The sequence below is a fragment of the Centropristis striata genome, chromosome 19 (assembly GCF_030273125.1).
Source record: "Centropristis striata isolate RG_2023a ecotype Rhode Island chromosome 19, C.striata_1.0, whole genome shotgun sequence".
NCBI lineage: Eukaryota > Metazoa > Chordata > Actinopteri > Perciformes > Serranidae > Centropristis > Centropristis striata.
The window spans coordinates 21,347,329-21,362,490 of record NC_081535.1 but is presented as its reverse complement, the minus strand read 5'-3'; the positions used below and the strand labels follow the sequence as shown (position 1 = coordinate 21,362,490).

General features: G+C 39.8%; 2 protein-coding genes across 2 annotated transcripts; both read left to right on the top strand.

Moving 5' to 3' along the window:
- Positions 1 to 764: 764 nt before the first annotated feature.
- On the top strand, positions 765 to 11,777 carry ppp1r26 (protein phosphatase 1, regulatory subunit 26). The gene is made up of 5 exons (XM_059357941.1): positions 765 to 901; positions 4,614 to 7,899; positions 10,659 to 10,773; positions 10,933 to 11,018; positions 11,123 to 11,777. Exons 2-5 carry the CDS (start codon positions 4,685 to 4,687, stop codon positions 11,172 to 11,174), a joined length of 3,468 nt encoding a protein of 1,155 aa, XP_059213924.1. The 5' UTR covers positions 765 to 901; positions 4,614 to 4,684; the 3' UTR covers positions 11,175 to 11,777.
- A 115-nt stretch (positions 11,778 to 11,892) lies between these two features.
- Positions 11,893 to 14,892, top strand: mrps2 (mitochondrial ribosomal protein S2). Its single transcript, XM_059358161.1, has 4 exons — positions 11,893 to 11,970; positions 12,213 to 12,320; positions 12,402 to 12,522; positions 13,949 to 14,892. Exons 1-4 carry the CDS (start codon positions 11,946 to 11,948, stop codon positions 14,493 to 14,495), a joined length of 801 nt encoding a protein of 266 aa, XP_059214144.1. The 5' UTR covers positions 11,893 to 11,945; the 3' UTR covers positions 14,496 to 14,892.
- The last annotated feature ends 270 nt before the right edge of the window (positions 14,893 to 15,162 follow it).

Here is a 15,162-nt window from a genome sequence, read left to right as displayed (position 1 = left end):
TGTTATGAATAAATAAATAAAATAAAATCTGCAGTTGTCCACTAAAGTCGCTTACTTCAGCCAACAGCTCTAGCAATGATGACAAAAAATAATTCATGCTAACCCTCCCAAGGTGCCGCCAGTTGAAGTATTGTATTAAAGTATAAAATGGACTGGATTAAACATAATGCATGCATTGCTGTCACATTAAGACCGCAGAAAATGTTTCTTTGGGCCACTAATGGTCCGCAGGCTACACTTTGAGCACCTATGCTTCATTAATAGTCTATAATGGAGATATTACAAAAAAGCGTTTAAAACATGAAGGAAATATGAAGTAAAATTGTATGGTAATACAATGTGTTGCTTTTATTTCAATATAACTTAGCCTACAGCCTTCAGTAAATATGCTGTCAGTGTACTGTGAGTTGTGTTATTCTGCTATATGTGAGATTAAACTTTCTAATAAAAAGGCGTATGATAGTTACACTGTCGCTAAGACCTGGGATACTGCAAAAAAAAAAAAAAAGTATGATAAAGGTTACACTTAATTGTTCCCGGAAAAACGTTTCGTTTATTAAACATTAACTGATCAAATTAGACATAGCCTACCTATCACTGTGTTGTTTTATTGTAATAATGTAAAATATAAATTGTATGCATGCATATCTTCCGGTAAAAAAAATACCCGATGCCATATTTGAAAGGGTCCATGCTTGGCTGGACTCTGGGTTTAAGGAAGCTGGTCCAGCCGGCAGTCGGAGCGGAGGAGGGGGACTCGACGGCGAGAGCTTCAGGCGGCGGCGGTGTGTGAGCTGGCGACGGACACCGAAATATCTCCACGACGGCTTTTCCAAACAATTCAAATCAACGCAGCAATGAGCACATCGTTTCTGTAGCGGTCGTTTTGTGACATATCCAGGTGAGTTTAACTTGTGCATTTGTGTTTTGTGGTTGTGGCTGGGTGGAAAACTAGCCGAGGCTAGGAGGGTAAGCTGTGGCTCAATACAAAGGCTTTCTTTGCCGGAGAAAATGCCGGGGCTGCAGCAGCCGGGAGGCCCGCCTGTGTCTTTCAAGTCACCGACTAGCCACTGTTATCCCTCCAAGGTTTCACGCCAGTACGTCTATTTGTCCTCAAAATGTCACCATACTGTTTCATAAAGGCGTTTTAGCGAACATTACTTACGTTCAGCGGCGTTATCGAGCGAGTACCGAGGGTTTTGACAACCGTGGCCGGTACCAAGAAACATGGTTGCTCTGCGGAGTCTCCTATCGCTGCACGCCGGGCGTCGGTGCAGTCCGTGCCGCTAGAGGGTTACGGGGACAGCCGGGGTTTCTCTCTTGCAACCAGGAAAGCGTCCGGGAGGGAAACGCACGCAACAACACGTTCGGTTATGTAATACAAGAAAATGCTACCCATTAATGTTGGCAAGTGTGGTAAAACTTTCTTTGTACACATGATATGTCAAACAAAGTTGGCATATGACTACGTTACGCTACATTTTAGCTCGGTTTATGTGCTTCTCGGCGGTTTTTTTCAGCGGAGCGTCTTTGTTGACCCACCCTGGCTTCCTGTAGTTGTTTGCACTTTTCTACCACGTTTAGCAGGTTATAATCACGGAGGAGATGGTCAGGCTGTAGTCGGGCTGCACATTCCCCCTGCAGGGTGCATACTGAGCTGGAAGGGATGATTTACATTTGGGGTAGGTAGGTTAACAGAGGCTGTTGCATAGCGACTTTTTGACTGGTTAAATGTCCGAAAGCATGCATGTGCAGGGAGGCACAATACTGACTGCTGCACGATTTATATCTGGACATTCATATGACACATAGGCCATCCAAACATCTACGGAGTCCGGCAGGTACCCGGAGTTGCATCTTTTATTCGTTGGCAGTAATTGTGTTTGCACCATGTAACAGGACACAAACGAGCTGCAGTCATTATACATATATTTAAATTAAAAAACCCAGTTAGTCAAGTACCATTGAAAAGTACAGAAGTTTCTTGTACTCTCTTGTAGTAACCAATTCCCAGTAAAATGTTAATTTGCAGATTACTTTTTCCAACATCTATGAGCATTATGAAATGTGATACATTGTTTCCCCAAAAAGTATACAAATTGCAAACATAAACACATTGCTGCACCAATAATTGTAATAAAATAGCAAACTATGACAGAAGGGTGCCATTCCTACTGAACAAGGACTGCTTGTTATTTTAATAATTGCAGTTAGTTTAGCTGATAATACCTTTTTAAAAATCTGATATTGCAGCTTGCATTAACAATACTACTTGCATAAAATAAATGAATATTGTATTTTTCCCACCAGCGATTGAACTCCAGTAGCCCATTCCACTCACGATGTGACAACTTTCCATATTTATTCTGTTTTGCATTACACAGTTGGATGTGTGCTCAGTCAAATCTGCCTTTCAACAAGAACTTAAACATCTTATGTAGCGTAAAAGCTTGAATGAGAGACCAATTGGAAAACCACTATAATTTAATGCTGTTAATCTGAGGGAACTGATACAATAATTAGATTGCACATTTGTATCAAAGTGCAACGGTTAGCCTGCCACTGACACTTTGCATGCTCCTTGATAAATAGATGGACTGGTCCAAGCGACATGTCACCTCAGTTCCTAATCATAATTGTTTCCTTTGATACCTGCCAGGCTCAGTAAATTCATATCTGTTGTTCTAAGATTGATGCAATGGGGTCTGGAGACCTATACTGGCCTTTTAGAAGGCTCCATGGGGCCTCCAGGGGAGAAAAATGTTATTTAACAACAAACAGGACCAATAATATACTATGATAATAGTGTGTACAAAGTCATCACATTTCAAGTGGAATATTGTTTTAATTTGCACCATTTGTGCTGTAATAAAATTAATTTAGCATCCCAATAACAGCTTGGGGCAGCCCCTAGGCTGCATTACTAACTGGGCAAATTGGACACCTGCCTTGCAGCCTCACACTCTTTGGGGTCCTGAAAGCCTCAGATTCACTGTGTGACTATTACTTTGCGGTAATTTGATTAATTGCAAATTTGCACGGTAAAATGCACCATATTGGATAGTAAGGGCCTTTAATCCATGCATCTTCGCTTATCTCAATCTCCATGCACATCTTGTCGATGACTGCGAAAATCAACTCTTAATACTTAAATGTTTTAGATACAATTTTGCTTTCCAAGGCTTTTATTTCTCTAAAACTAGAAAGCAACAACATCCTACCAGTTATGTTTGCCCCGGGGTCCACCAGCAGGTTAATCTGGAAACGAGAGGCCCTGTGTTTTTTGGCATCCTCTGGCCAAAAGACCTGCGGTTCTTTTGGCCAGAGTTCTTTTTGGTCTTTCTCTTTTTCTCGAGCAGTTATAAAAATCCATATTTCCCCTCAGCTTGACATAATGTAGCTGGATACTTCCTTCAGTGGTTTCACAGTAAAAGTGTACCAGCAACACTGCCTCCTTTTACCTTTTAAAAGGAGCAGTGTTGTCATTGTCCCTGTGCAGTTTTGGTGTATAACAAAAATCACTTTTATAAATTTGACTTTTTGGTAAATGGGACCACAACAGGGCTATGAGAGAGAAGCAAGCCTGCCAATAGAAGGCTTTTAATGTTAAGAAGCTGTGGGGATATGACACACTCTACACAAATTCAAGTCAAATTGCACTCAAATCACACTCCTGAACCCTTAAGCCCATGTCCCAGAACTATGTATCACCTTTTATTTTTAACCTGTTAACAACACATACAACAGCCTGCAATAAGCTACTGCAAAATGGTCACATCAAGTTCCTCCACAGGATGGCAGCAGAGCACTGATATTACCCTTTCTGCTGCATATTGAGGATGTGTAGCTGCAAGAATATGTGTTGTGATTGGATGTCTCTTTTAGTATTGGCCAATGTGACAAAGTGTAGGTTAAGTAAAATAGCGGGAAGGAAAGGAAGTGGAAATGAACATATTGTTATAGTCTGTTTCCAACAAATCTACTTCTATTCATTAGTTGATGTGTATATATGTAGAGGGGGGAAATGTTATTTTCTTGAACCTGGTGTTTAAGCCAGTTTGTAGGCAACTGACAAAATGAAATGTTCAGAAACAAATGTAAGTACAGAGGTACTTTTTCAACATTATTATTTGTTACATAGCACCATGTTTTCGTCTCTGTCATGGTGAGAGATCAACAACGGGGACAGATCATGAAACTAAAAGTATAATAATAATAATCAGGTACAATATTAATTATAAAGTAGATTGCCAAATTATCTCAATATATTATATTTCTGCATAATTATTCAGTTTTTTTCATCAAACTCAATAAAATGGATCGGTTTGCAATTCTCCAGCGGTATAATGGGCTTCATTCACAGCTCTTGCAAAGGACTGGACATGTGGACACAGAATAAATAATGTTTGCCATCAGGGTACTAAAGACAGTAAAGAAAATACTGACCATTTGCATTTTTAAGCAGCCTTTAGCTGGTGGACAGTGATTTTGTACCGTTTGCCATTAAAATAATTTAATAAATGATACACACAGGAACTCTAAAGATAGGGGCTTTATTTTTCCAAACTAGTTTGACTTTCCTGTTACCATTTCTCTTTCTGTTTTCTTCTCAGGTTGAACAATGTGCTTGTGATCGGAGGCAGCTGCACTCCAATGGTGGAGGACATCACCTCACTTCACTAGAATGTACTTGATGAATGTACCACCTGTCGCAGCGACACAAACAAAATGGAGAACATGTGGCCCACCTGGAGGCTTTAGACTTCCAAACTGCTTCAATGACTCTGACACTGAGTTGTCCACCATAGGCACACCTATCTCTGATAAGGTCCAGATGATCATAGAGAGCCTTAGGAGCACCCAGTCCTCGCTTGAGATGGGCGACGAGATGGAGGGAAATGTGCTTTCCGGACAGGAAGGTCATCCCCAAGTCTGCAAGGGTGCAATGGGATCTTATGTGGAAACCAAAAATAAAGGTCCCACTGAAAACCAACAGGCAGCTATTTCCTCTCCAATCAACCATGAGAGCAGTGACTCGGACAGCGATGATTCTGTAGACAGAGGAATTGAGGAGGCAATACTTGAATACCTGAAGGAAAAGGATGATCACAAACGAAAGGCGGAACCGTGCTTCACCTTTATCCAATCATCCAAAATCCCCAAGAAAACCCTATCTGTTCCTGAGATTTCCAAACAGAACACTGATGGCAATACATTTTTGATTGCAAGCAGCCAGTTTCCAAAAAGTGTCAAAGCTGAAACTGTCACAGCACCAGCTGTTATTCCTATCAAGAAGTATATCAAACACAAATTGGATGTGACTAAAAGTACACAAACCAAAATTTTAGCATTGCCCAGAGAGCAGACAAAGAGCCCCTCAAAAACAAACAGCCTCTTCAACAAAATAAAGTGCCCGGCCATAGTTAAAGTGGAGGAAGACTCAAATGATTCCAGTAGTGACGATGGCATTGAGGAAGCTATACAGAGATACCAGTTAGAGAAAAAGGAGCAGCAAAACAAAAGGGAACCTTTCAATCCATATGTATTCAAAGAGGACTCTGACTCCACTAGCGATGATGGAATTGAAGAAGCTATTCGCTGCTATCAACTTGAGCAACTCAAAGAGAAGAGTGTCCTGAACACAACTCCACACAAGCAAAAGCCCTTCACAAAGTCATTTATACATTCTGTTGGAAGTACAAGCACGGAAAATATGAAGAAACACAGACTGAGGAAGAAGAAGAAGAGCAGAGCAGAGAAAGAAGGGAAATCTGTTCAACCTCCTTCGGCGTCCGTTTCCATAACCAAGAATACACTCCCAGAGAGCTCGAAGGGTAAAGGAAATGGATTGCTTTTGTTTAAAGTAGAAGGTTTTAAAGAGCAGTCTATCCCTGCCCCTCCAAAGGTTAGTACACCTGCAGAGCTCATGTGTGCTGAGGCAATACTGGACATTTCAAAAACTGTCATGCCTGGGGCCTTCCATAATAGTGTTGGCCTTAGCAGTTGTGCCCCCATCGAATCTTCCTTGCAATCTTCAGCTCTTGACAACTGCCCAGATGAAGAAAGTGATGGCAGCTCCATTGATAGTGAAGAGGGGATAGAACAAGAAATCAGGATGTTTCTTGAGCAGAAGGCCCAAATGCATAAACAACCGCCCACTGCTACGACTCAAGAGCCTCAAAGTGTAAATGAACCAGAGAAAGCAAAGGCAAAACAAGTTGTGACACAAAAGAAACCTAATAGATTGTCTTTGACACAAAGAAGAAAACGTAAAGAGGAAAACTGTAGCAATTCCAACACGTCCGGGACGGATAACAATGTCAAAGAAACTGCACCCAAACCTTCATCTGAGCACGGAAGTGGAATCAGCCCATTGGTGTTTTTCCGTAGAAGCCCACCACATCCAACAGCTGAATTACATAAGACGGAGCAAAGTGGAGAAAAAAGCAGCTCGCTTGACAGTGACGAGGACCTAGACACAGCTATAAAAGACCTGCTCAAGACAAAAAAGAAGTCAAAGAAAAAAACCAGAGACTTAAAGCGGAAATCAAGGATGTGCCCCAAGGATGAAGAACCACTGCTGGGAAATACTCTAAAGACCAAAAAGTTGAAACCTGACTCTATTTCCCAGCACAGCCCTTTGAAAACAGTAGAAAAGAGTAAGGGTAACATGAAAGACAAGTCTGGATTGAGTAAAAAGACTATTTCACAAGTTAAACCAACTCATAAGAGTAAAGACCATGATATGCATGAAGGTGAAACGGCAACTGGGGTTCAAAACACCACGTTGCTCCACAATACTCCAACTGCTCTTGAGATAAAGGAAGATAGCAGTTCAGTAGACAGTGATGACAGCATTGAGCTAGAGATCAGGAAGTTTCTGGCTGAGAAGGCAAAAGTTTCCATCACAGAGAAAAGTAAAGATGGAGAGTTGTCGAGGAACGGTTCTGCTGTGTTTTGTCCCCCACTTAAAGATGAAGACATCAAACAGGAAAATCAGCTGGCTGAAATTCCACGAATAAGTATCAGTCCTCTCTCCGGACAATCTCCTCTGAGAAGTCAGCCTCCAACGCCACCGAGTTTTCTGCCAGACTTCTCTACTGTCGCTGCACAGTCGCATCTGTCCTCAGCCCAATCCTGCAGTCTTCTGGAGCCAGCAGATGGGGCGGGGGCAGCTAGAACAGAGCAATGGAGGCCCAGCACTGGGAAAGGTGCCGTCCAGGACGTCAGCCCGCAGATGGAGAGAGTTCGGCCAGTTCTGAGTCCGAACATTGCTCATTCTCGCTCTGAGTCAATCAAGTGGCGCCAGAGCCTCGGACTCCCCACAACTGACACTCGGACTCATATTCGAACTCCATTCCATATCACTTCATCTAAAATTAACGAGACTGCTTCAGCAACCCCACCATATCAAAGCGGGGGGCCCAGATCACAGACTCCAGTTACTGCCTGGTCCTCTGCAAGGACCAGCAGATCCCCTTTCCCTTGCTATACAGAGACAAATGTAAATACAACTTTCAGATCTCCTGTTTTGAATCTTTTGACTTCTGCCGGGCAACATCCGAGGATATCCTTTACACAGAGCCTTGCACCCGGCCACAGGTCACAGTGCCCTATAGAAGGAGAGACAGAGAGTATGGTGCATATTTCTAAGGACAAGAGTGTGTTTGTCGAGCTGGAATCTAATAGGACCAACCATGTCCAGGTTCGAAGCAGGGAAAGGATGGAGGGAAAGGAGAGAGCGGACTTGCTAAGTGAGATAAAGAGAGAAGGCGAGAGCATGAAGATAGATGATAAAGAAGTGCATCTAGACAGAACAGACGACGAGTTTCTAGATGAGGCAGAATGTGAGTCAGGCAACAGGAGAGAACCAGAGAAGAAGCAGGGCTTTTCCACATTGTAAGTATTTTCTTTGGCCTCTATGTCCCATAGCATCATAATCCAATTTTATATGACTTCATTTCATGATTGCACCCTGCTAATAAACATAATGTAAGCTATGGTCAAGGTCATTTATAGGCTTGAAGGGAATTTTTGTTCATGATAAAACAAAACAGGCATTTTTTAAAAATGTGTTTGTACATTTATATTGCTATGTAACACAATTGCACCATCATGACTGCTTTTTTGTGCTCTGAGGTTAATTCATATCATCAATTATTTGAAAAGCAATACAGTAACATATTGGTACAAGACGCAGACTGCATAAGTAGTGCTATCTAAATGCAGAATACGTCCTTGCAGAAAAATGACATCATCCTAAATATCTTTCACCTTTTATGTGACCAAGAAAAATAACCTCAATATGAAGAAATAAAGATTTAAGGTTAAGACCAAATGCTTAAGATTTGGATGTATCTTTTTAATGTCACAGAGGGACAACACAAATTTGCGATGTTAATCAGAAATATACATGCTGTTATTACGTTATCTTATCCCATTTAATGTAATATGTAGATTTTTTTCAATTACTCTTTTTTTTTTTTTTTTTTTTTATGTGCAAAAGTGAAAGTGTTATTGTAATATATTTCCATCACTGCCATCATTACAGAGATCTCAGTAAAAGCCAGAAGATGAAATATATTTTATGATTAGATCAAATCCCATTTTGGTGTATAGTGAGTCAAAAAATAACAGCTTGGTACCATTACTGGATGAATTATTGTGAAACAGAAAAAGGACATGCATGCAAAACAGTAAATTCTCAAGTGATTGACATAAATTTAATCAGCAACTATTATGAAAATCTGTTAATCTTTTCAGTCAGGCAAAAATTCCAAATTGGTTCCAGCTTCTCAAGTGGAATGATTTGCTGCTTTTCTCTGGCATATAGACAGTAAATTGAAATTCTTCAAGTCGAACAAAAAGAGAAATTTGAAGTTGTCACATTGAGCTCTGCGAAGTTCTGCCGGGAAAAGATTAATCAGTCGATCAGGAAAACAATAATGAAAATCCCTCATCAGTATAACTCTCAAACAACAGAGCAATATGGTGTGTCATAATCAAAATGCCCTTTAACATGCAGTAACATTTAATAAAATCTATGTTTAGTCTCCTAAATGTTTTAGAGAATAATACAGCTTACTGTGACTTTAACTGCCCAGATTCTACCATGCCAACCGTTTATTGTATTCATCACTGTGTAGCTGGGGCTCTATATATCGCTTTTTTATCCCTCCATACCTCTTTAAATAGAAACCACTAGAGGTGGGAATCACCAGAGGCACCACCATACGATTTTATTGTATTAAGTATTTTGCAATATGGAGAGTATTGCCATACAATATATTGCAATTTAACTGTTTAACTGCATTTTGTGTCAGAATTGTTTTGTCAAATAAGGGAAAATTCTGTCTATTCAACTCACTTCAGTCTTTTCATTTCTCCCCAACGATAGTCAAACCCACAGACTGACCAACAAAGTATTCAGTCATTTTGAACTTAACCGATATCAAACAAGTATGAATGACAATAATTGCAGCAATTTCTCAAACTTTCCTCAACTTTAAACTTCACTCAAATCCTGAATTTTTCTTCAGAGAAACATAAAAAACAAGCCTAACTTTGCAGCGTTATTTCAACATCTTCCCGGCACGATATCCTGATGCCTATAGATTCATTAGATCTTCTAGTTTCATGTTATATCTCTAGTATATTCCTAAAAGTGAGCCCACTACAGCCTCCCTCCAAAAATACGGTGAGAATACTGACAGCCCGCCAGAAGTCAGAACACTAAATATCGATACTTGGCGGCCATATATCAGTATAATATTGCCATGCAAAATATTGCGATAATATGCTGTATCAATTTTTTCCCCCATCTCTAATAACCACACTGCTGAAGCTCTAGATCTGGGTGCTTGTAATTTTGATAATTCCAGAAAATAACCTTCTCACCTCACACCCAACAGATGGAGAGCCTTTCTAACTTTTGCACATAAAAAGAGAAAGCCAGCTAACATTTTTAAAACACTTAACCTTTTATAGGCACCATTTTTAGACCAATTTTAAACCCCATTTGGTTCTGGAACAAGCTTGGATCCTTTCTCGACTACCATGGAGATATTGTACTACTGCTTCCCAACAACGTTTGTTTTTCAGACTCAGTGCTCTAAGCTCATTGTATGGTTTAAACTCATAGATGGGAATTTAAAGCTCAGTTGTTAATGAAAGCCACTATTAACAGTCTTGGACTTATTACCTCTATGGCTCAAGTGATGTTCCAGATTCCACAGAAGCCACATAGTTACTCCTCTCTGTCTTGCTAAACTTGATATTTAGTGTGTTTATTTCTTTGTCATGTTGATTTTTTTTCTTGAATTTCCTATGTGAAAAAAGGCTATTTATTTTTGTTTATGAAAAAAAAAGTTACTGAACATGCTGTGCATTGCCAGGTTTTGTAAATATTTTGTAAGAAGTGTTTTCTTTTTTCTTTTACTCTTTCAGAAAAAAACAACCTTTTGCTGTGTCTTTTAAGTGCATCTGTGTAATAAAGAGTGGAATCAGAGCTAAAATGGGTCTTTCTCATTAATAATTAATGATTTGCATTATAGTTTCTTACGTTTTCTGGCCTGAAGATGGACTTTGAAATCAACCATTAGAGCATAAAGTCATTTTTGGGAGTTGGTCTGATGTGTGTCCTGCTCTGCCTTGCCCAGGTCTTTGTCCAGTGCCATTGACCCTGGCATCACCTTCAGACCTTACATTGCTCTTACCTCAGAGGAGAGAAGCACCATATTCAACAGGAGGTATCTGCCTGAAAAAAGCAAGAAGGTACAATTATGTAGAGACTTGGTTTTTGTCTTAGGATCCCTTTATAGTGAAATCAGACATTCAGTTAGCGGTTAAGCTAAACTCCCCAAACTCATTCTGCTTTGACCAAAAAGTTGCCCATATCCAGAGTGTGAAATATGTTCTACACAATGCTTGCAGGGGGTACCTTCTCACAGTAACGCTCCCGTGCAGAGCAAAGTTGTGCAACGTGTCAAAAGAAAGCTTCAGTTCATTCCAGTCAACAGGTGCGTGTGTGTGTGTGTTTGGACTCAAAAAGTTAGTGTTTCCACAGAGAATGATCACAGTGATGTATATAAAAACATTCATCTTAGATTTTCATCTTTTTCAGGACAGGAAGTGTCCAGTGTCCACAGGATAACAAGATAAAACTCTACATTTGAAACATGCTTGTAGAAGGTTTTTGATATGACAGTATGTAGGTTTAATATTTTGCACTTTTTTAGGAATGCACATTTCTTTATGCAAGGTTGCTGTTAATTTTGATGTTGCTGTTTTTTACAAAACATTTTTGAGTTGGGTTTTGAAAAAAATATGTTGCCTTCTGTAATGTTGTGGGTTATACAATGAATATTCTACAAAATATGTAGGGGTAAATGGAAGAAAGTTCACATTGTTTGTTTAACCAATGAAGAGTTTTTCACAGCTTTGTACTAAAAGTAAACCTTTTTTTTCTTCATATTTCCACTGAATATTTTCGGTCCAATAATGTCAGGGTTTTTGTTTGTTTGTTTTTTTTAAACTGATTGGACTGTCCTTAATCAGATGGATCTACAGTTGGGCTTCTTTTGTTGTAGAAAGACGAATTTTTATTGCTAAACGTTTGTTCTAAATCTGGAGTTATTCTAGCATTTTAATGCAATGACCAGTTAAAACATATATTCAACAGCTGTTACGTTTTTTTTTGCCAAACATTCTATATAATTTATTTCTTAAATTAACGATAGATTGTTTTGTCATAGCTAAATAACATGGGGTTGTTATATTCAGTTTGAATATTTGTCCAATAAAGTTCGGGAATTTCAAAGAATGGTGTGGCATCTTGGGTATTGTAGTTCATTATTAGCAAACTGTCACGACATCATTTTACGGCAGTGCAGGAACTACAAACACGCAGTCGCAGTTTGCTGACCTTCTGTGGTAATCAAGCAAGCATGGCTGCTCGGGCGCTGACGAGAGGTATCCGCTCAATGTTATTTTAATTATCCGACGAAGTAAATTATCGTCTTTATATCGTGAGTGCATGTATGCCACTTTAGATGTAAACAACTGTTTTTAGGTTGGTTTGTCTTATGCTTGTAAACCAAACTGACAAGTTAGCAAATGAGCTAACGTCCGTGGCTAGCTAGATAGCTAGCAGTAATCGCTTACTGCAATTTGATGTCTGATATTCTGACCGACATTTCTCTCTTTATATGTAGGGCTTTTAGGGCTACGACACTCCGGGGCGGTTACACTCGGATACCCCTGTGGACATCACTACTCCACCGCAGCGTCCATCAAATCACCCCAACCAGAAATGATTTCAGGTAAGTAAACGAGCTAGCAGTGGTGTGTGAGAAAGTTTTGTATCTTCATACTTTCAGCAATGTTATTTCTCCTACATACAGATAAAGTACTAAGCCTGCCACTTGAGAAGCCAGACTTTTTCCGTGTGTCAGAGCTCTTCTCGGTGAAAGACCTGTTTGACGCCAGAGTGCATCTTGGACATAAAAAAGGCTGCAGGCACAGGTTGGTGTGAATTCCCACATCTTAACTGTTTGATTATTGCAATTAGTGATGGCCAAATGAAGCCCCATGAAGCCTTGAAGCTTTTCATCCAATTGGTTCAAAAAAAGGTTCATTTCTCGAGGCTTCATGTGCTCACAAACCCCCCTACTGGTCAAAACCTTTATTGTCATTTCAACTATTTGTGATGGCCTCTTGTCTGTCTGCAACAGTGTCAGCATGGGAATAATCACTACCAAGAACAGTTTAATTTGATTTCATGTGGTTCATTCATTTAATCTGTTTTTGATTAATTTATGGGTAATGGTAAAGTCTATTAAAGTAAAAAAAAAAAAAAAAAAACGTGTCAGTATGATTTCAGTCAGTGTTTGAATAAATCCAATAGGACATGAGATGTTTATGCTAAACTTGTTGCAGGTTTTTCCAAAGATTAGACAGTGATTGTGCTTATGAATACTGGGGTGATGATGATGATGACTTCATTTTGACTAAGAAACAATATTTTTGCCACTGTGCTTGGACTCAACTTTGCGGGGATCCATTGCGCTTTATATATGTTCATATATCACGCCAACACTCGAACCATTACCTGAACCAGCGAGGCTTCAAACGTCAACAATGATGTTACTCGCCCTTAAAGAAAAAGCCTCGATACGCGCTTCATAAAAGACTTCCTGGATTTCTCGACACACGCTCCGAAGCCTCAGCACACTCTGTCCCATCACTAATTGCAATGATTTTTTAAGAGAGAGATGCTCTCAGTAGTGACATGGGTGGGTATTGTTCAGTCAGTTAAACATTTACTCCTCCTGGCCCATACCTCATATTTGACAGACGTCTTTGTTAAGGATCCTTGCAAAAAAATAATACCATGACCATTTTAACGTTTTTCAATGAAATGCAAATGTAGAATTATCATGCAAAAACAATCCACCCCTCCAGTATCACATTCACTTTGTTTAAATATCAGTCAAACTAATCAAAGTTAGATTTTTTTTCTAACAAATTATGCAACTACGTATCTATTCAGCCATGTTAAGGCAGAAGTACACAATATTGAAGCAATTCTACTGGTTCAACCATTTAAGCGTTGGGGAAATGAATACAACAAATGCTTATTTTCATTATCAACAGGGCTTGTACAGAAAAGTGAAATTGTTTAATTTAAACGTTGTTTTGAAAGTGCTTGATTTTCAACTTAATAATCTGGTGTTTCATCAACAAAATCACTCATATAAACCAACATAACATTAGCTTAGCATGGCAAATAAACGGAGCACAACTGAAAATTGTTCGATAGTGTCTATTAATAAGTCAATAATATACACAAAGGTGACGGTGCTGCGACCTTGAAAATTGAAGCACCGTCAGCCGCTGTGACCATTTTTTTTAATTATTTTTTTAACCTGAATCAAATTCTCTTTCTTAGGCTCATGGAGCCGTACCTCTATGGCTGCCGTATGGACCAGGATATAATTGATCTCGACCAGACTATGGAGCACCTTCAGCTCGCCCTGAACTTCACTGCCCACATAGCATACCGTGGTGGCATCATACTCTTCATCAGCCGCCAGCGTCAGTTTAGCCACCTGGTGGAGAGCACTGCTAAGGGTTGTGGCGAGTACGCACACACACGCTACTGGCAGGGCGGCCTCCTTACCAACGCTCCCGTCCAATACGGCCCAGGAGTCCGCCTGCCAGACCTCATCATCTTCCTTTCCACCCTCAACAATGTGTTTCAGTCACATGTGGCGATCAGAGATGCAGCAAAGATGAATATTCCCACAGTGGGTGTGGTGGACTCAAACTGCAACCCCAGCCTGCTGACATACCCTGTGCCCGGGAATGATGACACTGCAGTTGCTGTGGAGTTGTACTGTCGCTTATTCAAGATGGCTATCAACCGTGCCAAGGACAAAAGGAAGCAGGTGGAAATGTTGGGTGGCCTGTTGCTACCCTCCACACCAAGCTCATGACATAATACATTTTGAAATAAGGGACATTAAAAAATGCATTCAAAAAGTTAAAACCATCTGCCGCTCCCCCTCATCATGCATCTGCATTTGGGGAAAAATCTGTTGAGTGTTTTAGGCTGAGGCCACAATGCTTTCTTGTTTTGACTCGCTATGTGTGTATTACTCTTTCATGAATCTTGTTTCTGTCACATATGGTCTTCTGCTCTAATTTAACATTTTTCTTACATTTTGTCCAAATATAATTGTTGTGCACCACTGACAATGGCTGAACTATGGACTGAAATACTCTCAACTGTTGACATTCTGAAAGCAGACAGCATTTTGTGTTGCTGTTTTATTCATAATCACAGTCACAGGTTGTAGAGCGCAACCTAAATAAGTAAAACACATAATTTGATATCGTTGTCTGTGTTTCCCTCCAATTATTAACTCACTGATTTTTCTGTCTTGTTCACCCCTAAGACCATGTTGGTAGATATGAAAAGAGGGTGATTTTCCAAGCTTGAATTTTACTCTTAAAAAGCTGTACAAACTCTGATAAACAGTTTGGAAAAAGAATATAAACATCTGAAAAGTATTTCAATAATCTGGCAAAGGCCTGTTATCATTTCGCAGTCTTATATTGCATCTTCAAATTGTTTATCTAACCAACAGTCTAACTAAAGAT

Excerpts from the sequence above, each read along its gene's own strand:
- ppp1r26 (XM_059357941.1), top strand. The coding sequence starts at position 4,685 with ATGTACTTGATGAATGTACCACCTGTCGCAGCGACACAAACAAAATGG. Across the intron at positions 7,900-10,658 it reads AAGCAGGGCTTTTCCACATT|GTCTTTGTCCAGTGCCATTG; the intron begins GTAAGTATTTTC and ends TGCCTTGCCCAG. Across the intron at positions 11,019-11,122 it reads CAGTTCATTCCAGTCAACAG|GACAGGAAGTGTCCAGTGTC; the intron begins GTGCGTGTGTGT and ends CATCTTTTTCAG.
- mrps2 (XM_059358161.1), top strand. The coding sequence starts at position 11,946 with ATGGCTGCTCGGGCGCTGACGAGAG. Across the intron at positions 12,321-12,401 it reads CCAACCAGAAATGATTTCAG|ATAAAGTACTAAGCCTGCCA; the intron begins GTAAGTAAACGA and ends TCCTACATACAG. Across the intron at positions 12,523-13,948 it reads AAAAAAGGCTGCAGGCACAG|GCTCATGGAGCCGTACCTCT; the intron begins GTTGGTGTGAAT and ends TCTCTTTCTTAG.